The sequence below is a fragment of the Notothenia rossii genome, assembly GCF_949606895.1.
Source record: "Notothenia rossii genome assembly, chromosome: 2".
Lineage (NCBI taxonomy): Eukaryota > Metazoa > Chordata > Actinopteri > Perciformes > Nototheniidae > Notothenia > Notothenia rossii.
The window spans coordinates 21,651,681-21,674,431 of record NC_136904.1 but is presented as its reverse complement, the minus strand read 5'-3'; the positions used below and the strand labels follow the sequence as shown (position 1 = coordinate 21,674,431).

The 22,751-nt window shown below is 39.7% G+C and overlaps 2 protein-coding genes across 6 annotated transcripts; both read right to left on the bottom strand.

The window, feature by feature from the left end:
* Positions 1–2,137: 2,137 nt before the first annotated feature.
* LOC307030256 (BTB/POZ domain-containing protein KCTD12-like) lies at positions 2,138–3,810 on the bottom strand. The gene has a single exon (XM_079666588.1). It carries the CDS (start codon positions 3,663–3,665, stop codon positions 2,865–2,867), a length of 801 nt encoding a protein of 266 aa, XP_079522714.1. The 5' UTR covers positions 3,666–3,810; the 3' UTR covers positions 2,138–2,864.
* Positions 3,811–14,973: 11,163 nt separating this feature from the next.
* Positions 14,974–22,504, bottom strand: slc5a7a (solute carrier family 5 member 7a). 5 transcript variants are annotated; one of them, XM_079667017.1, is made up of 9 exons: positions 22,384–22,504; positions 21,348–21,573; positions 19,904–20,017; positions 19,326–19,481; positions 19,072–19,220; positions 18,662–18,805; positions 18,171–18,324; positions 17,270–17,487; positions 14,974–17,145 (listed from the first exon to the last, which is right to left on the bottom strand). In XM_079667017.1, the coding sequence occupies exons 2-9, from the start codon at positions 21,529–21,531 to the stop codon at positions 16,477–16,479; spliced, it is 1,788 nt and encodes a 595-aa protein (XP_079523143.1). In that variant the 5' UTR covers positions 21,532–21,573; positions 22,384–22,504; the 3' UTR covers positions 14,974–16,476. The 5 variants fall into 5 exon arrangements, with proteins under 5 accessions (XP_079523143.1, XP_079523142.1, XP_079523145.1 ...); XM_079667016.1 differs by having other exon boundaries at positions 21,348–21,576; positions 22,384–22,493; XM_079667019.1 differs by lacking the exons at positions 21,348–21,573; positions 22,384–22,504 and adding an exon at positions 20,375–20,459.
* Between the last annotated feature and the right edge of the window lie 247 nt (positions 22,505–22,751).

The window sequence follows — 22,751 nt, the reverse complement described above, 5'->3', positions numbered from 1 at the left end:
TTAATAGAACATCTTTGATTATGTCTTCTGGCCAATCAGAATCACGATAACGGCGTGGTGTTGTTGCAGGAAGTCCCGACGGAGAATACTTTTGCTGTAGTACATCTCGATATACATCGGTACAACTATAAGACCCTACGGTTTGATGATTGATAGGTGTGTGGGCTGTCTTTCATTTTGACACACAGAACAATGGGGGCTATCCACCCTTATCCACAATGTAAAGTAATTCACAGCCTCTTCCCTCTCCTCTCTGTGAGGAGCAGCAGGTTCAGCTTTCAGAACAAAGTAACAAAAAACAAAAATGACATTCATTTTTTTAAAGACGTCGTGTAGTAATATATATTTATTTATTTTTCTTCTTAAGAGAGCACCAGATGGGTGTATTTGATGTTAGTATTTCAAAAAATCTCCTGGGGGAGAATCCCCCCAGACCCTCCTACAGGGGTTGGGTTTTCAACTCTTTCACCTGTGGGGAAATTGCAGGATTGGCTCCAGGTCGCCCTTTTTATTTACTACAAGACAAATGTGCCTTTTTATTTCATACAGTTCAATTTGGATTGAGACAGGGAAATAATCTAAACCTCACGCGTGGCGTTTCACTGTCAAGGGGAGCCTGTATGTAATTACATTGCAAATACTGACTTGAGCCCCACCACTGTATGGGTTAGCCCTACCATAGATTACCCAGCACAAATACTCTGGGGCCGCAACTGTTTGCGGTCTACTATGACAAAGAAGAGCCTGTCAAGTTTGGCTGTACTCAGCATTGAATCAAAACACACCATAGCTTTAAATCTTAATAAGTTTGTGAGGCGTTTTGCTGATCAAGATGGTAATCGCCACATTCAGCTGTTATAGGCATGCCAACTTGATGCTCTGCTCACGCATGAGTCGATGAGAATAATAAACTGTTAAGATGATGACCTTACATGTGTAAATATATGTTTCTTCTTTGTGGGGGTCTGCCCCCAAAAAACAGTTTCAAGTCCTGCGAAAGTCAAATAAGACGGTGTGTAAAACTTCACTGCCCAGCCAAAAGAAAGTAACCACTTTGATTTAACTAGGCCAGTAGGTAAGGACTTTCCACTGGATGATTATATACAGTATGTACTGTATATGTTTTAGCTGAATACACTTTTTTTTTTAACCCTAACTGATGCAGTTAGTCATTTCTTTAATGTTTGTTCTTTCTGATATAAAGTCAAGGTTGTAACTGTTTGCAATGAAGTTGTGGGGCGCTGAACTGCTCCTTTGATTATTTTGAATTATGATAGTAATTACTGGTCTTTCAAATTTGAAGGAGGGTGAGCAAGCATCTTGAGGAACGTTCATCATTAACTCCTCCAAAAAATATAGTTTATTTAATAATAACACTGAAGATGTGAATCATAACTGTGATTGACAGCTGATAGGAATAATATGATTGTTAATATTATCATATTCATAAAGACACACATTGATGAGACAGTTCATTAATGTATTTATTGCAGCAGTCTGCATATTTGGTACCCCTGCTGGTCTAAGAGTTAAACCAACTCATTCAGTTAAAATTCATTAAATTACGTGTGCCACCTTATATATTTATATTAAAGGCTTTACTGATGTGCCACAATAATGTCACCTAATGTTATTGAGTTAAAATATCAATATTGTGGCTTTCCAAGTTAACATTGATTGATATGACTGCGATTAAATCAGAATATACTTCTGCCAGGGGATGCCACCCCTCAAATTCTCCTGCCAGCCCATGAATATGTGTCTAGATCCGCCCCTGCCCTTGTGTGTATTTAGTCTTGCTTTCCCTTGTGTTCTTTGTCAGTTTGTCATCGTTTCCCGTGGTGTGGTTCTTAACGTCTATTTCTTTTAACTAATTCACCAGCATTTACTATGGTATGATCTTGTTTGAAGTGAAATATTTGCACTTTCTTTGTTGTTCCGACTTTCAATCTTTATGGTTCTTGTACTTATTGTAAATTGCTTTGGATAAAAGTATCAGCTAAATAAAATGTAATGTAATGAATGTTGGAGGGAAATCCTATGATCACAATGTCCAAATACAATTTTCTAATCTCATCAACTTCTAAAATGCTTTTCATAGTGATAAGGAAAGAAAATATTCAGACTACACAGTGAATTCAAGGAGATGAATACTTTTACGATGTCACACTTTATTTGCTATAGCTTTATACCTAGAAAGAAAAACGATGACAACAGCTCATAGATGGAACATAACACTGAAGCATCTTGAAAACAGTGATACCACAAGTGTGGTTGATAATACAAAAAAAGTAATAGTATGTTAAGGTAGAATATTAAAGAAGCACATGTTGTTCTTATCCATCAATCCCAACATTAAAGACTCCGGACTTTAGTTAAACATTAGGCTATTTCAAGAACATTCCTAGTGTTCGGTGTTCCAACAGCCTCTCCACTACAACATGACAATGCAAGTATAGTTCAGTGGGGATCAAAAGAAACCAGCTTCTTACATTTCTGCCACCTTGAGTAAACATGTCATTAGATAAGAACAAAGCAGTCTCTGTGAAAGCCAAAAAGGCTAATAGGCCAACTCGACCAGTCAATGACATATAAAAGTAGGTTTGCCTATTATTACTCCTCACTTAGTTAGCAATGACATTTAGGTTTCATAGTGGAGTGTGCTCCTCTTGCAGAACAGAGGAGAAAATAGCAGAAAAGTTTAACTCGGGCTGGTTCACAGTTACAAAAACACAATGAACGCTGGAAATGCCAATTTGGGATGTTAATGAAACTTTAAAGAAACAACTATTGTAACTAATATTGCTCCAGTTGTTAACTGAGATCGTGAGCAGGAATGTAGGCAGACATCAGTCTCAGTCACTTCATCGGGAGAAAACATACTCGGTGTAACTGGTCCACAGTTTGTCTTCCCCCGGGTCGTTGCTGCCGTATGAGCAGGTCCCGGTGGAGTTACAGGCCACCATGTGGAAACCGGCCTCTGCCAGCCGGTCAAACGCCTGCTCCAGAAAGTTATACTTGAGGTAATACCTGGCGGTGTATTTGTCAGCAGGGCGGTCCGGGTCACGGCTCTCATTCAGGGTTTCTCCAAAAACCTCTTTAGCCAGAGATATCTTGCTGCACACGGTAATTCTGGCAACCCTGCGGAACTTAGCGTCTGCCTGGATGTCCCTCCCGATAGTGTAGCTGCCTCTGTACCCAATGGTGATGTAGCCGGCGCTGGCCCCAGGAGAGCGCAGCGTAGTGCCCGAGGAGGAGGAGGAGGTGACCGGGGAGCTGAGCTCAGCCTCCTCCGGCTCCCCGCTGTCCTCCGTGAACAAGCTGTCTTTGCTGCCCGATGCCAGTCGCTTCGAGAGCTCCGGTAACTGGAAGAATTCCGCTTCTTTTTGCAGTCGTCTCCTCTCTTTGAAAAATTCGGGCAAGAAAAGCTCAGAGTCCCGCATGTAGTCCAAAATGTAGCGGAAGAGAAAGCCGTCCCGGTCGAAGAAGAAGCGGCCCTTTCCGTCTTTAGGCAGGTCTCCCGGGGAGCTCTGGGTGAACTTGGTCCACAGCAGAGAGTTGGGGACCGCAGTGAGAGTTTCAAGACGGGTCACATACACCTGCCCACCCACGTTTAACTCCACTATCTCGGGGAAAGTTGAACTTTGGCTGTCGGTTTGAGCCATCTCTCTTTCGTTGTGTCCCTGTAAGAGCCCTAACACGGACGGACAGCCTAAGAGTCACTCACTGTACAGTAATGTGTTTACTGGTGTGGCTGTGTGGGAGGAGAAGGAAAAAAGGACGGCCACCAGAGACATTAACTGTTCACTGGAAAGCTCTGCAAAAACATAATGGTGCCTTCGAGGGCCCTTTGGAAAACTCAACGTCACACTTGTAAAACCTTGACATCATGCATGCATTGGGGTGACACATATACATGTTCTTAGAAAACAACATTGTCTTTCCAAGAGTTGGATGAGAAGACTGATACCATGCACTAGGAAATATATGTTGTATTAACTAAATGTCCCAACAGCTGGCCTATTATACAGTATCAAGATGTTTACATGCACATCTTAAAACATGCACTGTTACAGTTTCAACTACCAAACGTTAAAGCAGAGTTTCATTATTGTGTTTTTTAACAGAAGAACACAAAATCCAGGTATGCTATGATGCAAACATGCATTATGACTTAATTTGTCCTGATAATGTGAATATTATTCAGTTAACTTATTATTACAACTGTTTATAATGTAGTAGCCTTACGTCACTATAATGGATGGTTAACATCTGCATTGCCTGCTGTAATGCCCTTTATGATAAGTCCAGTAAGGATGTGTTTATCTCTGTAACAGGAAACTTGTGTCTTTCTGTAGCAGCGTGCAAAACAGTAAGACATGTGACTTAAGTTCATGAACATTATTCCTTCAGGCTGCAGAAAGAGAAAGTCTGTGGTCTGTTTAGAGGCAATTGGTTAATTATAGAAGCAGTGAAGCTGTTACTATGAAGAAGACTTTATGAAACAACTCTCCGTTCATTATATTTACATAGAGCACTGTGTCATAAACCTGGCACATATAATGAGTGGAGTCATCATAAACTTTGTTTATTACATGAGGTTTAAAGTTCATTCTTGACCTGGGAAACAACATTCACTGCATTATGCATTTAGTACTTTAGTTGTTCTGCTTTCAATCACATCACATAATCCTGAGTAGCAGAAGTCAGGTTAGAGTTATTTTCGGGTCCATGCCTAATAACTGTGCTCAGAGGTCAAAGAGACCTAATGCATGATATGTTTTGTACAGGGTACATCATGTTGTCAATTTTGCCATGGAACAGTTGTATTCTGGGCGCCCAGGGATTCAATCCTCTGCCCTCCAACTTTTTTTGAACACTGCATTCTTAGCAAAGGAATGCTCAAGTTATTTATATTGTTATAACCAATGTTGAAAACATGTCCTTGGCTAGGAGTCATTATTTTGTTTCTAAGATAAATTGCAAGAACCCAACACTCCTGTACAACTGAGAGGGGAGATTTGTGTCTGGGGTCTTTGTGTGTACACCCCTGCACTAATATAATAACAGGCAAAGGTCAGTGCACACAATGTCTCAAAGACCTAAAGGGTAAAATAAAGCTGGTCTGACGGACCTGTGCTGTCTTCACAATCCCCTTAAAAGACTCTTCCTCAAATCCAAGTCTTAACCCAATATTGATTTTAGCTTAACACCAAAGAGCTCTTTCATTTACTCTTGAAGTGCAGTGTTGGCTGTATCATATTTCAGAGAGCACATCAGTATTTCTGCTGAGGAGAGGCACTGACCCTATCGCTCATCATCTGAGTAATTGGCCTGCTATATCAAATGTATGATTTAGTTTAATGCATAAAAAGCATCAGCTACTTTTGAGAGAAAATGTTGCTAAATATCTATCTGAATTTTTGGAAACAACACAAAAACATTTAGAGATACAGCTGCAGTCTCCAGAAATAATACAGCATATGAAAACAACCATAACAATCTTACAGTCAAAATCCTGTTGGTGCAGTTGTGCAATAAATATGATTATGGGATACATCTTGCAGAGTTTTTGAAGGTCTGAAAGGAAACGGTGTTCATTTAAAGATAAGACACAAAACATTGAAATGAAGGTAAATATTTTTGATGAAGCAAAACTGAGTTAAAACATCTGTGTATTCTGTCAAATCCAGGAATAATGTATGTTTTAATAAACTCTGTGAAAACAAAGAAGCTCAAATTAAGCACTAAAATACTTGTATATGTTTTATGTTGAATAATTTTGGTCCAAATATACAACAATTACATACAAACAATGATTGTTCCATCGTGTCATCAAATAAATGAAGTCTTCCTTTTATTAGGACATTACAAGCTCCATCAAAGACATTAAAATGATTATTGGCGTTTCTCCTCGAGACATCTCAAACGTAAGATTAGAGTGACATCTAGTGGACAATTAATGAAGAAGCAGGTTGTTTTTGAGTGACGATACTACTTGTGTACAATCCCAAGCCCAACTTCAAGATGACTGGCAATGCAAACGAATAAATAAATTGATTAAAAAGTTTTAAAAAAGTCTTATTCATAAATGTCCCAACAAATGTAAAACTGACCACTGTATATAATAAAGGCACCATGACTGTTTATGGGCTTGTGAAATGTTTTCCATTTTGATTCCCAAAAAACAGATCATTTGTTAATATAAAATAAATGATCAAATCTCTTTCTCTGCATATACACCTAACAGTTGTCCTCTGTCCAGACTGGACCTCATATCTGTGCTATGGTCTTAAAGGTTAACATTTCTCTCACTCTGGCTGCAGATAATTGGACAGATGAAGTTGTAAAGTGTAGCTTTTCAGCAATTTAACGAATATGAAGGTTAAGATATTGCAACTCGTTTAATTATCCTTCTGAGATTCCCTCTATAACAGTCTTAGACATTCATCATTTGGATTTGGTTATTTAGGTGTACATTATGAAATGTTATATCCTGATTCAATGGTTTGTATATAGAATGGTTTGTATGTTGATGTAGGCTAAGGCATAACACGTTTGAAGGGGGGACACATTTTGGAAGTTATGTTGGATTACAGTGACTTTTCAGAACTTGCACGCTGTGTGTTGGTAGGTGTGTGTGTGTGTGTGTGTGTGTGTGTGTGTGTGTGTGTGTGTGTGTGTGTGTGTGTGTGTGTGTGTGTGTGTGTGTGTGTGTGTGTGTGTGTGTGTGTGTGTGTGTGTGTGTGTGTGTGTGTGTGTGTGTGTGTGTGTGTGTGTGTGTGTCTCTGTGTGTGTTAAATGCTGTATTATGACTGTGAGCTATCATGTGACCTTCTGCCTGTGACATAACGCTGCGTCCTGATATGACACCCAGCCAAACACTGTCAGTCTGCAGTGTGCTGGAGCCGGACCCCCTCAACACTGTCTCTGTGCTCTCTAAAGCACCCGGCCCATCATCCATGGTTTGTCTCCCCTCTCTCACCTCCTCTCACCTCCTCTCCAGTGAAACTACTCCTCTCTGACACAACCAAAGACAGAAAACCCTCTAGTTCAGAAGTTATTGAATATTTTCCACAAAACACTCACCAAAAAATGAGGGAAAGCACATTTCTCCTAACTTAGTAGTGTAGTATAACGCAGGAGACTTATGTGCTAGGTGATTTTGGCAGCACTTGAATGTCTAACAGTGGAGTTATTAAATATTTCAAAAAAATTGAATACATAATTACAATTATTTAAAAGCATATTTCTTCAAATTAAGTGTTGTAGTTTGACCACTGGTAGTCCATAAATGTGGGAATATATATTTTTGCTAGCGTGTTACTGTATGACAGACATAAAAAATGTTCAACAACATTAAGCAAAGCATATTTTTCCAAACCAATTGGTGTTGTTGACAAACAGGAGACAGTTAATGTGCTAAGTGGTGTTGGTAGAACTTGAATGTATAAAAGTGGAGTTATTCAATGTTTCCCAAAATAAACAATTATTTAAATGTTTGAAAAAGCTTGTTTCTTAAAAATTATGTACAACCAGTGGGAGAACATTAATGTGTGAAGTGATTTTGCTAGCATTTCACTGAATAACAGACGGAAAAGTAATTAAATGTTTTCAATAAAAATGTTCAGCAAAACAAAGCAAATTCATTTTTTCAAACGTGTTGGTGCAGTTTAACTAACAGGAGACCATTAACGACTACAATGATGTTGGTAGCATGGTACTGTAGCCCATGACGGGGTTATTATTGAAAATGTTTGCACTATGTATTTTCACTGTTGCACTTAGTCCCTGGGCCCAGCTCAAATTATTGGGTTTTTTATGACAATTACTGTGTAGGGTGTAGCTTGTTGTTTACCCCATTAAGGTTGTTGAGATACGTTTTTTTGTGATTCAAGAATGTTTAGTTTTTTGATGTATCGATCCGTCAAGTTCAAATGTATCAATATCTTTCCAACTGTATCGAACTAAACCCTCTCCTCTGTCAAACTGTCCTAGCCGGGTTGTTCCGGGAGTTGGAGGGGTTTTCAGTTGGCTGCAATCTGCAACTCAACACTAGATGCTGCCAAATCATACACACTTAACATTGTGTTTTTTTTTTTAAAGGAATTAGTCACCCTGATCGCAAAATAAAATAAATGAAAGACCATACAGCAAAACAAATTGAAAAGAACATAGAACATAACACATGGAGCTTATAAACCTTTTTCACAGAACACATTTTAAACCCAGCTATAAAGAATGAAAGCAATGATGGGGGGTGGCAGTTCCAGGGTCTATGCAGAGCCATCACTTATGTTATTAGTAACACCTAGGCATTTTTCCTTCTATATTTAGATGTCCATTTAGTTTACACGCACGCACGCACGCACGCACGCACGCACGCACGCACGCACGCACGCACGCACACACACACACACACACACACACACACACACACACACACACACACACACACATACACACACACACATACACACACTATGCCACTAGAATCTAGCAAAACTTCTAAATATTGTTCAACCAATCTTGACAGGTTTTGCAGAGCTGCTCAGTTCAGATACATTTACAGTTGCTTTTCTCATCTAGGGTCAGTATTACGACTAGCAGATTCATAAATCATAAAGTTGTGTGTCTGCCATTTTAGAGGTCATAACATTGACTTACATTTATGGAGAGTAACCTAAACCAAACGTCAAACCAAGTTATAACTCTAAAATGTAATAATTGATTTCATGGGGACCACACAAACACACACACACACAAACATACACAACACACACACACACACACACACACACACACACACACACACACACACACACACACACACACACACACACACACACACACACGCACGCACGCACGCACGCATGCACGCACACACACATGTGGGTATGTGTGTGTGCGTGTGTGTGCGTGTGGTTTCTTGTCACCTTCTCTCAGGGTTACGTCTGCACCCTTTTGCTCTTCAATCAGCTCTAATGGATCCTCTGGCTCAGACTTAGCCAGGGCACTGATCGTGATACTCAAGATGTTCAAACACACAGGGTGGGGCTCGAGGCTGGATGTGCGTCGTGATGAGCTAAGAGGTACGACAACTGTCCTCACATTTTCTTCCTGTCTTTGTCCTTTGTTTCTTCTCTTGTGCTTCACCATTACAGTCCCTTAACGCTGAACCTCCTACATTAAACCTACAACAAATCAATGTTACACTGTCGAAACCAAAATCTGAAACCAAATCCCCAATGTGATGGACTTACAATAAAACATATCTCGATTTCTCTTTCTTCCAAACCTTAAGGCCAAGTTACTGCAATAATTGCATGACATACAAACAGTCTGTTCACATCTTCCCTCTGTGTCTTTGTGTCATGAACCCCCCACCCTTCACCACCACGAGGGCCCTTGTGTGCATGTGAATAGTTCACGTGGGTCCCATGCACCCTCCCTCCCTCAACGTCTTCGTTCTAGTCCCCTGGGGCTAATGTGTGGTTTGGTGTGTGTGTGTGTGTGTGTGTGTGTGTGTGTGTGTGTGTGTGTGTGTGTGTGTGTGTGTGTGTGTGTGTGTGCGTGCGTGCGTGCGTGCGTGCGTGCGTGCGTGCGTGCGTGCGTGTGTGTGTCTGTGTGTGTGTGTGTGTGCGTGTGAGTGTGTGGGTGAGTGAGTGTGTTTAGATGTTACATTATTCTCCCCACTGACTTTCTATGGGAAGGGAAATTGACCGTCCATCCAGCCGCCCCTTTCTCGCTGTCTTTAGAAAAGAGAAGGGCTGAAGGGGGACATGATGTACGGGAGGACAGCCTTCATATGACAAGTCTGTATACATGTTCACATGCATCTGTTACAGTTGCTTTGGCTCAATTTTCAAAACAATATGCAACATTTCTTGATTTGGCCTTGAAATGTCACCTAGCACACAATTGAAAGCATCCGTATGTGAACTGTTTGCATGTTTAATACCACATTTTAACAATAAGATTTTCATAATTAAATTATTTTGTAAGGAAGTAACTGATTCCCATAAATGATATGTGTTCATTTTGTTAATCAAATATGTTTTATTATTGTTAATATGGTTAAAACAGTCTAGAGTTGACCTTTTTACAGTAAATCCTACATTAATACAACAATATTATAGTTGTAACTGCATCAATTCATCTTCTCTGTTCGGATTCAACCATAACATTTGGGTTTAAGAAATCAAGCCATTGACATTATAATAATGTGTAAGTTAGTGATCAATTGTACAATCACATTGTAAAAATGTAAAGCAATTTTTTGTGAACCCTAATTGACTTGACACTAACAGCTAACAAGATATTGCAACATTTTGACAGGTATCAAAAGGAAATTAATTGTTTTACTTTGAAATTCCTCCACTGCCTGCTTCTGAAAATGTGAGTTACAGTATTTGGCAAGGCTTAGAGCGTAATATGAAACAAGGTGAAACTCTTGCAGAAATATATTTGAGCAAATACATATCTATAGCCCCTTATGAAATCGAACTTCTAATGCAAAATATATTTTTTGTGTCTCATTCCCTGCACCACTGACTCTCCATGCGTCCATGAACCTAATGGCTCTCCACCACTTGTAAAAACTTCTTCCCATTCTGCAGCATACCTATGTAATGAACAACACGGAGGATCTGAGTACCTGTTTTAGTCACAGCTCTAATTCCTAATGTGTGGTTTGGTGTGTGTGTGTGTGTGTGTGTGTGTGTGTGTGTGTGTGTGTGTGTGTGTGTGTGTGCGTGCGTGCGTGCGTGCGTGCGTGCGTGCGTGCGTGCGTGCGTGCGTGCGTGCGTGCGTGCGTGCGTGCGTGCGTGCGTGCGTGCGTGTGTGTGTGTGTGTGTGTGTGTGTGTGTGTGTGTGTGTGCGTGTGAGTGAGTGTGTGGGTGAGTGAGTGTGTTTAGATGTTACATTATTCTCCCCACTGACTTTCTATGGGATGGGAAATTGACCGTCCATCCAGCCACCCCTTTCTCGCTGTCTTTAGAAAAGAGAAGGGCTGAAGGGGGACATGATGTACGGGAGGACAGCCTTCATATGACAAGTCTGTATACATGTTCACATGCATCTGTTACAGTTGCTTTGGCTCAATTTTCAAAACAATATGCAACATTTCTTGATTTGGCCTTGAAATGTCACCTAGCACACAATTGAAAGCATCCGTATGTGAACTGTTTGCATGTTTAATACCACATTTTAACAATAAGATTTTCATAATTAAATTATTTTGTAAGGAAGTAACTGATTCCCATAAATAATATGTGTTCATTTTGTTAATCAAATATGTTTTATTATTGTTAATATGGTTAAAACAGTCTAGAGTTGACCTTTTTACAGTAAATCCTACATTAATACAACAATATTATAGTTGTAACTGCATCAATTCATCTTCTCTGTTCGGATTCAACCATAACATTTGGGTTTAAGAAATCAAGCCATTGACATTATAATAATGTGTAAGTTAGTGATCAATTGTACAATCACATTGTAAAAATGTAAAGCAATTTTTTGTGAACCCTAATTGACTTGACACTAACAGCTAACAAGATATTGCAACATTTTGACAGGTATCAAAAGGAAATTAATTGTTTTACTTTGAAATTCCTCCACTGCCTGCTTCTGAAAATGTGAGTTACAGTATTTGGCAAGGCTTAGAGCGTAATATGAAACAAGGTGAAACTCTTGCAGAAATATATTTGAGCAAATACATATCTATAGCCCCTTATGAAATCGAACTTCTAATGCAAAATATATTTTTTGTGTCTCATTCCCTGCACCACTGACTCTCCATGCGTCCATGAACCTAATGGCTCTCCACCACTTGTAAAAACTTCTTCCCATTCTGCAGCATACCTATGTAATGAACAACACGGAGGATCTGAGTACCTGTTTTAGTCACAGCTCTAATTCCCAATGAGAGAAGCTAATTCATGGCTCGGACTCATTTAGACTCAGAGGGGTTTGCGGTTGGAGGAGCAGTCGCCTCTTCCTCTCGGTGAGCTCCAGACGGTTCTACCTGCAGCCGTCCCGAGCAAAACAAGGCTGGTCCTATAATTAAGTCTCGGGCTGATTGAATTAGAGCAGTCGCTACATTCATTTTGCGAAAGATGCTCCTCAGTTGCTTGGAGGGACTAATGGAAGAGACGGAGAGATATGTGGGAAACAATTAGACATGACATGATGTCTGTGCCAAATATTTTTCTTCTATATTTACCACACACTTATCATATATCCGATTGAAACCTACATCAATTCTTCTTCTTCTGCATCCTTCCCTCTCCTCCGATGTTTCAATTAGATGCCTTGCAATTACATTACAGGGGACATTACTTAAGAGGGACATAAATAGTGGCCCCGCCAATGTGATGGTGCCTCAGCCAGATGAGATATGAGCTGCCGTGTGTCACGATTTCTGGAGAAGAGACAATCTGATTAGGAAACCATGTTCGATGCTCTACATCCTTTTCAAATCACACATTTTTTACTGTTTCTGTACTTACAATAATACATTGAAAGCACCCCCTCAACTTAAAACACGAGTTAAAGATATTGTTCATTAATTTTGATGTTTGACCCTCAAAGTGCCGAATGACGGATGTTTGGATCTGCTGACGTAGAACATTTTCTCTGCATATATAAGCAGGATTTTGTGACGATGTGGTAGCTTAAGGCCCCATAAAGAAAGGAAAAAATGGGAACAGGAGAGGTAGAGGGATTTAGATTTTTTGTGTCTGCTAGTATGAGTCATTCTCCAAAATTGTAGGATACTTAAACTGTCTTAATGTGATTAAATAGTGTCTTTCATGAGCAGTCCCTGCCAGGTACATTTCCATTTTGCATACTGCATACGCCCAGTTTATATTGCAGGAATTATTCAACTGTTTTTATGATTAGTAAACTGAGCGTCACGTCTTCAATTGGTGGAGTGCCCTTTTAAACTAAAACTACATTTTCGACTTTGATATTTTGGGGAATGTTTATTGTTCTACTGTGTAGTCCTTAAATGAAAATGTTGTTGAGTTAATGCTAATATTTCAGGCATTGTTGCAATTAAATTATTTGTGTTGATGCTATTATGTTGACCTCATTCATGTAACGTGGTAGCCTAGTCTGATAGTTGTAATTAGCTAGATTTACCACAGGTGCTCAGGCTGGAAAAGGGCAAATGTGGGTCTGAGTTAAACAAAAATATTTCAGATTACAAATCAGCAGCCAGTGTGATACCTGGACAGTCTCCTTGCTTCAAGTCCTCTCTCTGAAGGTAGCCTGACTCCAGCATGCTGATTATCTGAATGCAAGGTCTGCTCTTTAATCTCATCTCGTCATGTCCTCGTAGAGGAAAGTGCTCAAATGGGATCTTGATTCCAAGAATTCCTTTTTACCTTCTGAGGAAAGTCTGGGAATAGAAGGTAGACAGCTTTAGCAGATAAAAAGTTAGTGAAATAAAAAAGGTTCATTTTCAGATTCCATCAGCCAGAGTTAAAGTCTGCTGGTTCTCCTTTCTGATAAGTACATAATATAATAAACAATATTCCACCTGTCCAAGAATACCCAAAAATATGTGCGAGAGGTTTGAAGGGATAACTTTCATGGTCTTTAACCAGTTGACTTAACTTTAATTTAATAAATATGAAAGTAAAATGACATAATCTGGAGTTCTTACTGTTAAAATAAAGTAAATATTAGCTTTGGTGGAAGAACAGACAAACACAAAGGCCCAAATAATTTGAACATGCAGAACAAAAGTGTTCACTGGCATTATCAATGACTCCTGGAAAGACATCATAGGACGTTCTAAATATATCCAGTTATACACGATCTGTTTTGGTTCACATCCAAATGCTCTCAAGAAGAAAGGAAACGCCATCCCCCAACGTTCTCCCCCTCACCCGCAAAGTCTTGAATAAATGGATTGACTTTTGGACAAGCGACCGTTTTCCTTCATAATTGTTAATTATCATGAGTGCTCTCTGAGGCACTTTCTGTGAATGGAGATGGGACACTCTCCCTTCCTCCACCCTCTGCTCTTTTTACGGGATTGCTCTTAGTTCTCAAGGACGTCACAAAGGACACCACTGATGGAGGGAGGAGGTGCGGTGGATGGGTGGGGCACCTGCGTCATTCCTGCGCATCCGTTGGTGGATTTTATGGTAACGGCTGCCAGTAAACTACAACCCTTCTAACCACCCTGCCCAAGTCCATCTTTCCTGCCTTTCCTGCCCCACCCACCGCCGCATGGCTCCTCCCCGAGTCCCAGACGGGAGAGTACAGCACTTAAGGTAATGTAAATAACCAGAGAGCAGAGCTATTTTAAGATGCCGTCTTTCACTGTGGCCGTGGAGAGGAACAAAGATGCAAGCCAAGCGATTGTAATTTCAGTCACGTTTTCGGACATGTTCTCATTGTCCGTCTACCATCCAGCTAGCTGAAGGGCCCGACAGACAAGAAGAGCTGGGGCCGCCTGCAAATGCAATAACCTTTTTCTAAAGAAAGATGTTAACCTAATAAATGCATAAAGCCTACATACATGTTTTACAATAACAGACAGATGAAAGTCTGAAGCTTGAGATACAATATTTTAAGCTTAACAATAAAATATGGAAAAATATATCCCTTTTAAACAAGGACCCTCTAACAGGGCCGTAAAATAAATCTGAGGGGTCACAAAATAATTACAGACTAGGACAGCAAAATCTGATAATTGCTCTTTCTCTCAAGATAATTGTAACTTTAAAGTTAAGTTTAAAAACATACGACAATCCAACAGTAAAAATGATTGGTTAAACACAAGTCAACATAGCTTTGTTCAAAGTCATCCCATGCCTCACATTCTCGTCCGCGATGTTTTTCATGTTTCAGCATCACCAATAATAAACAGCTAAGAAACATCATTTTAATAAATAATAATTTAATTTAAAAATAAAATAGTTAACATAATGACTCCAGTATTCAGAAGAAATGTGTCATACCAATTTTATCTTCCAAAAGTAGAATTTATATATTTTCCTGAAATATTTTGTTCTTTTTTTATTGTTTCATCTTTTATGACATCAAAAATAAATAAACATTTAGACAGCATCCTTTCTATCTTATATGAACATTTTTAAACAGCATCATTTGTTATCTATGTATGTATTATTCTCCATATTTATACAAACATACACTTCACATTGAAAATATTCTGTACACTGCTGAATATATACGTGAAGCAGGACCTGCCGCCACATTGTTTACAATAGCTACTGCTTGACTTTGCAAAATCACAAACAAAAACATACACAAACAGCAGTAGAAGTTCACTACTCGATATATTGAGATCTTTTTATGCTGCTGCAACAAAAACAATTTCCCAAATTGGGATCAATAAAGTACCATCTTATCTTATCTTAGAGGTTACATTCATATTCAAGTCTTTGTTCAGAGCCAGAGTCCAGTCAGAACTGTGGGAATTCAATGTTCTGTTTTTACGAGCTTCATTAAGGCAGCTTAATATAAGATCATTTTAAACACTAATTTACACTGATAGTTATGAATAAAATCTACACCTGACATTAAAGAGAATATCAGCTAATGCTTCAAGTCAACTACTCTTACTACTTGTATATTTTCTACTTAGCTTAATACAATGATTGTTTCTTTTCTGATTCACAGTCATCGTGTGTTTACCAGTTTTTGTGAATAAGCCTGTCAAAACTGCATCAAACTTAATGAGTTGAGGGTGTTGGTTAATATTTACGTGTGAGTTGATTCCCGAATCAAAACACAATCATTTCATTAATACAAATCTTTGCTGCACATAACATAATTTCAGTGGCTTGATATGGCATTAATGCTATACAATCCGGTTATTCTAACTTTTGTTTTCCTTTTCCTTTTTTACTTCCACTCTCACAATCCTATTTTGAACAGGCGTTCAAACTATGTGTATGTGTTATTGCTTTTATTGATGTGGTACATACAGTAAACCCTCCACCTTCCAACTATGCTTGTGCCATCACTTGCTTCTTGTTAAATACTTGCCATTTCCTACCTCATCAAATATTGCACTACTTCTGCTCTGTAGAAACTGCATGCAGCATCTCTATCTGCACTCACGTCTCCTCCAGTTTGATCTGCTTTTTTCTTAGTGATAAATAAGGAAGAAAATAATTTAAATTAAGACAGTTTTCTTTAAATAGACCAATAAAAATGGATGCTGTACATCCTACTATCTAAGTACTATATGAGTGAATGCTTGATGTATTTCACAGAAAGAGAACTTCATGTCCTGACATTAGCAGGCTGCTACTTTATACATCCGCCATGTGGCTGGTATCACCACATGCTGGTTGTGGTACTTCTGTAGTCCCAAGGGCGGATGTTTGCTCGTCCTTTTTCTTTTTGGAAGGTCAGACAGAGTAACCAGTTCTTAGACAGTTCACTCTCAAGTTTTTTTCTTTTTTAAATAACATCCTGAGATTGTCATTATTCATCATGGTGGGAGGAATCAGGGCTGGACTCATCCTCCTCCTCCACTGTTTCAGCCGCCAGTGTGTCTCGCCGTTTGAAGGCCGCCGCCAAGGTCACGCTCAGCCGCGGTTTGACGGGCGCCATCTCAGACAGCCCAATGTTGTTTCCACGGGTCACAAGCGTCGTCTTATCCATAATCTCTCCACTGTCCTTGGACACCACTGCATCCAGGAAGTCGTATTTGTGTGAAATCTTGCCGCTCTCAAACAGGTACTTTGCCAGGTAGGAGACAGCAACGTTACCCAGAAAGGAGGCCAACATGGAGACGGTCTTAAAGGGGAACTTCTGGACAACCACATCCTCCATCTCTCCAGTCATGTGGTGTATCCTCTGCTCAGTGGTCCATCCAGGGTAATAAATGAAAGGGGGCATCCGCAGGTAGGGCTCACCTCCACCTATACGCAGCAGCATGCCGAACAGGTAGGCAGCCACAGAGCCGTACGTATTGGTGCCTTTGACAAAGAGCACGCTGATCAGCTGGGGGAAGATGATGACGTAAACCAGATCTGAGCTCAGGTACCACAGCCCGTAAACTGTCCCGGTCACAAGTGCCATCAATGTAGCAAGGCCACCGAATACAAAGATAGTAATGCGCATCACCCATACGATCTCACGGTCAGAGGCCTAAGGAGGTAGAGAACAGTGAAGAAAGGATTGTGACATGTGCAGGACAGTCAAAGAAACATGGGTTCTGTATAAACTCTGACAGAAAACTTCAGATGACTTCAGGGAAAACACAGGTACTTACGGACTGTCTGAAAGCAAGTTGGTAGATGTTCCTGGCAAACATGGAGCTTGCTGAAAGGATGGATGAGTCTGCGGAGGACATGACAGCTGCAGACACTGCACCAAGTCCGAAGAAAGAGACGAATGGAGGGCAAAGATGTTGGAGCACGATGGGTAGAATCATGTCGGCTTGGTCCCTATCTTTAGGAGCGATGGCCCCATAACTCGTCTGGTTCCAGTCTGAGCAACAGAGAGATCACATGACATATCCAGTGTGCCTAGTATACATGTAATGTGAGATAATATTAATCTCGCCTCCAGAGAAACCAACTTCTCAAATTTTTCGGAAATTCTATTAACTATTATGTAAAATACAATGTAAGCCTTAGATTACTCATCATATTTTAAAACAGACAATTGCTACAAAACATGCACAACTATTAGCATTGCAATATTTATTTTTCACTTAGTTTCTATTTTATTTTTTTCAATGTTAATGCTCATGAAATCAGTTTTAGAATAGTATCAATCTCAAGAAAACAACTGTTTACTGGAAATACATATAAGCAATGTTGAACTTGTTCAAGCAATGTTGAACCTGTGTCATTTTGATTCTGTAATGTTTGCTTGTGATTATTAATTTCATGATAAAACGAGACAAAATAAAGTTGTATATCCTGGTGTTCACTGAGAAATCCTACGCCTGGAAATCTGGAGATCAAACCACTAATTTGGTCCCTTGCCTCCCTCTAATGTAATATTTACACAGCCAGTGTGGTTATTAAATGGATTCTTGCTTCATTATGGATGAGGTGCACCAGCTGCTATTTACCAGGCTCTTTTTAGATCTAAGGGCAACATGTACCCACCCAGAGCATCCCCCCCCCAAAACAACCACAAACACAGACTGTGTGCTCTCTAACCTGTGGAGGCCCCAATGGCCCCGATGAGAACGGAGGGCACGGCCATGACCAGGCACCCGAAAGCAGCCAGGAAGGAGAGGACCTGGGCGTAGGTGGCCGAGGAGGCCGACAGGACCCTCTGGAAATACACCTGCCAGGGTATTCCTCCAAGCATCTGTAGCACATTTAGAGACCAGTGAATAACACTCGCATAACTTTAGTTCTCTTTTGGCTTTATAGCCCAAACTCATAAATGTGCCTCACTGGGACTTAGCCTTAGACTCTTAATCTGGAAAGTAAACACTTTTTAAAACACATTTAACAGGAGGGCATGCAATTCCTCTTCATAAGAAACCACTGATTTTGAAAAGAGCTGGAGTATATTCAATTTTTAATGACTGATTCATTCTCTGACTGTCTACTCAACTTGATGGTATTTAGTTAGTTAGTTAGTTAGTAAGTAGACCAATTAATGGTTATACAATTGAGAGGTGAATAACCGGTGACTGTACCAGGAGGCAGAAGTTGTCGATCCAGACCCAGGTGTCATTCTTGCCGATGCTGCCTCTCCAAGGAGACTGGTACACCTGCTTCACCGCAGTAACGGTGATGTCTGACACCGCGGGGTTGGTCAAAGCAAAAGGGACACTGATCCACTGCAGACAACCAGAAACAAGCACAGCAATAAACACCAAATGCCTATAAGCAAAATGGTAAAATAACTTCAGGAGAATTTGTCACAAATTCATTTTTGTCACACTTTGCACCTTTCATATGTGAAAATTAGTTCGAATGTTTTAGCATGTTTAAGGTCAAGGTCAAAGTATATGTTGTGCAAGAAATGTAACAAATCTAATCAAGAACCAAATCTAATGACACTATTGGCAATCAATACTCTTACTACTGCTCAACATAAACCTACCAGGCCGATAAAGATACAGATGAGCTGCACCACGTCAGTGTAGGCCACAGAGTAAAGTCCTCCAACCAGGGTGTAAAAGATTGCAATGAGAGCTGAGATAACCACTGACATCTTGATGTTGATGTCCACAATGACACTCAGAGTGGCACCTATGGTCATGAGAAAACGGGTATTATGGTCACTGCAACACAATACTCACTTTAATCATATGATCCCACTATAAAAAACTTTGTATATTGTTGACAGAAACTTACCAAGGGCAGATAAGATGGCAGCAGACCAGAAGATCTCTCCCATGAGTGCAGGTATGAAGAGGAGTCCACCCATACGTTTCCCATATATCTGCTGGAAGGGGTCCAACATGGTGACGTAACCTCTTGAGCGCATGGGCTTAGCAAAAAAAAGGCCACCTGAGACAAAGAGTGGACACATTAGAAGGTACCAGCCATCCACAGGCCATAACTAACTCTAGATTAAACTGCCTCTTGTACTCAAGTTTGCCCTCATGTATATTCAAATGGATTAATTTTGCAAAGTTTCTTTTAATTCATCTGTTAAAATTGTCAAAACTAATAATGAAACAAAAAAGAAGCTGATAATCTACAGTGAACACCAGGTTTAGGATTTAACAAGGGGAGTTAGAGTTAGCCCTCTTATAAGGATGAATGGTACCAGTGACGGTTTTACAGTATAACACCTCAATAATTTCAATCAGGTATGTACAGTAGTCAGTAGGTAAGTTAACGTAGAAACAACTAACACAAATCTATTGTTATACGCCTGAACACAAGTAATATTAAACATGTGTTTTTATAGTGATTTAACAACTCACCCACAACAAGGCTGAGGGCATATCCAAAGGGAGCTTGTGCCCAAGCCAAGCCATAATCAGGTAGATACACATACTCAGCTGTGCCATTTATATATCCTCCTCCAACCCAGGTCGCTGGAAAATCGTACATAAGAAACATGTCAGTGGAGAAAAAGCAGATTTAAAATAACAATTAACTTGTCCATTTTAGTAGAAGTAGAGACATCTGAGAAGTTCTTACAAAAATGTATGACAGAGTCCTACAGAGTTTATTTGCCATTTATTTAAAGGTGGGGTAGGTAAGTTTGAGAAACCGGCTCGAGATACACTTTTTGTTATATTCCATAGAATACTCTTAACATCCCGATAGCAATGAATATCTTAAGTGCTTTGACAAAAAATCCATTAAAAAATGTCATCTGTGGAAGCCGAAGTACTGTAAAACGCACCAATCATTTTAACCGGCCTGGCTAAAATAACTGGATTGCCTACCTGCCTGTTAGCCTTCCGTCTGTGCACAAATTTATCTCGTGCCCTCATTGGTCATGTGCGCGTTCGTGTGTTTTGGAGGAGGGGCTCTGTAAGGAAGTGGCAGATTTTTTCCGGCTGTGTATTTTCAAATTCTAGCGCACTCGAGCTGGTTTCTCCAAAATTACCTACCCACTTTGTAAAACAAAAATACTCAAACAACTCTGTTCAGCAAAAAACATCTGATTATTTACGCGTACAAAAAAAGGAAAGAATACACTTGTCTACAGAGTTTACAGTGCAAATGTTATGTGAAGTCTTGGACCTTCTCAATATAACTATAATGACTGTATGTTATTGAATTACAGTTTCCAGATTTAGAAGAGGCCCATAAGTCAATTATCAATGGTCTTTGCAATTATCAGCAGATGTACCCACGTTAAGTAAAACTGACCCAATGTGAGAGGAAGTATAAAGAGGCTGATTAGATTCATCATTATAGAGGTTCGTGTGTTAATTCATGTAAAGAAAAGTGTGTGCATTCATGTGCAAACGTAGGATATGTTTTGTTAATTGGGAAATTCATATCCTGCAAGACTCCTAAAGACGTCATGAGACAATAACCTTTCGACATCTGGAACATGTTGCTCTGATGTTGGTGCGTCCATATGGAAAACATGATGTTCGTGTGCTAAACATGCAGGGGAAATGTTCGTGTAATTTAGAAACCTATATAGGCTGTGTGAAACTTCTACTTTGTTGGAGCATTAGGCCTACTATCACTGCTTGAGAGCAAAGGTAATGTTTGCTTTATTATTATTGATTGTTGTACAACGAAATGATAATTGATCAACTATATCTGTGTGTGTGTTTTTTTTATTCCTCTGTTTAATTATTTCCTGTTGTGAGTTTGCCACAACATAAACTTTAAAGCCTTTTTTAAAGAAACATCGCTAATAAAATCACAGTTTTATTGAGCATTACATACAAACTGTACCTGTCATGGTAAATCCACCGACAAATAATCCGATGTCTCTCCCTCCCACCATGATGGTCTCGCTGCGGTTGGTCCCCTCCGCCTCCCCGGAGTGTTTGTTCTTCCATGCCGCCCAGATGCCCACAACCAGGATCAGTAGATAGAAGATCGCGATAGCCACAAGCCCCTCTACATGGATGGTCATTTTCGCACCGGTATGCCGCTAGGAACGGGAGGGCATGGAGACCTGCTGCCAAACGGATAACAAAGTATCATAGGTAAGTAAAATAATAATAAATAAAGAACAATACATTGGGATTAAGCTTCTGCACCATTTTTAGTTGTCGGTTCTTTTAATATAAAGATACATTTTAGATTTTCAGCTGGTTGTAGTTGGATCAGATGTTCAAAACTGCATTGACTTGTTGAACGGGAATGCTGTAATAAAATTAGCCACCACAAATGTTTAATTGGCTCATTTAATGGATTAAATGCGGTCGATTGGTCATGAAAGCTATAAGCATGTCTCTCCAAACTCAGAACAGGTAATTTGCGTCGAATCTCACTCTTCATTTTCAGAAAAGTAACGTGAAAATGTATAAAAAACAAACCTGGCTGCTCTATTAATCTATTTATATTCCTTCAAACAAAGAAAAATTAAGTTAAAATACATTCCCTTTAATTCACACAAATATGCCTAAATGTTATTTCATATACATTTTAAAGAAAATAATCAAACAAATATGTGAACATTTTTGAAAATAATCTGTTTGTCTTCTAGCTGCGCATTTTGATCAAACCCTTTTTCTCTTTTCGTTGTTTGTCCTTCTATCCGGACACTTGCACGTACAATTCCAATTACGCACAGCATTCACGATTAAAATATAAACACCCATAGGTTCAAAACAGCCTTATCCAAATGATATTGTGGATAATGACCCTCAACATGAAGACCTGCACTTTGGTCCTGCACAAATAAATAATGTATCATACTCTAAAATATGATAAACGCAGTCAAACAGATTACCAAAGCTTAGAAAACACATGCAGAACTTACCTTAAGTATTTCTAAAGTCATGTGTTGGGGCACCTGAGTCTGAAAAAAGAGAGCAGAACAGTTGGATGTTTTTAAGAGCCTTGTTTCCCCCTTTGCACCGCGAGGAACAGTGAAATGAAACGTTGGTGGAGGTCTCAGGGTGACTTACTGAGGCTTATAAGGGGGCATGTGCCGTCAGCGGGATGATACACACGTCAGAGGAACCAAACGTCGTTCTTATTAAGCACCTTGCATGGAAACACGTCAGAGTGTACTGGCCGAGGACGTGGGAGAGATTCCTTCACTCAATGTGGATTGTTGTTTGTTTTTTGTATTACTATTTTTGTAACTCTAAATAGCTTAATATGTATTTTATTATCACCGTTTTA

What these genes read in the sequence shown, in the direction of transcription:
- LOC307030256 (XM_079666588.1), bottom strand. Translation starts at nt 3,665, where the DNA reads ATGGCTCAAACCGACAGCCAAAGTTCAACTTTCCCCGAGATAGTGGAG.
- slc5a7a (XM_079667017.1), bottom strand. Translation starts at nt 21,531, where the DNA reads ATGACCATCCATGTAGAGGGGCTTGTGGCTATCGCGATCTTCTATCTA. An exon ending in CGGTGGATTTACCATGACAG is followed by an intron (nt 20,018 to 21,347) that starts GTACAGTTTGTA and finishes ACGATTTTCCAG; the next exon opens with CGACCTGGGTTGGAGGAGGA. An exon ending in TGCCATCTTATCTGCCCTTG is followed by an intron (nt 19,221 to 19,325) that starts GTAAGTTTCTGT and finishes TCATGACCATAG; the next exon opens with GTGCCACTCTGAGTGTCATT.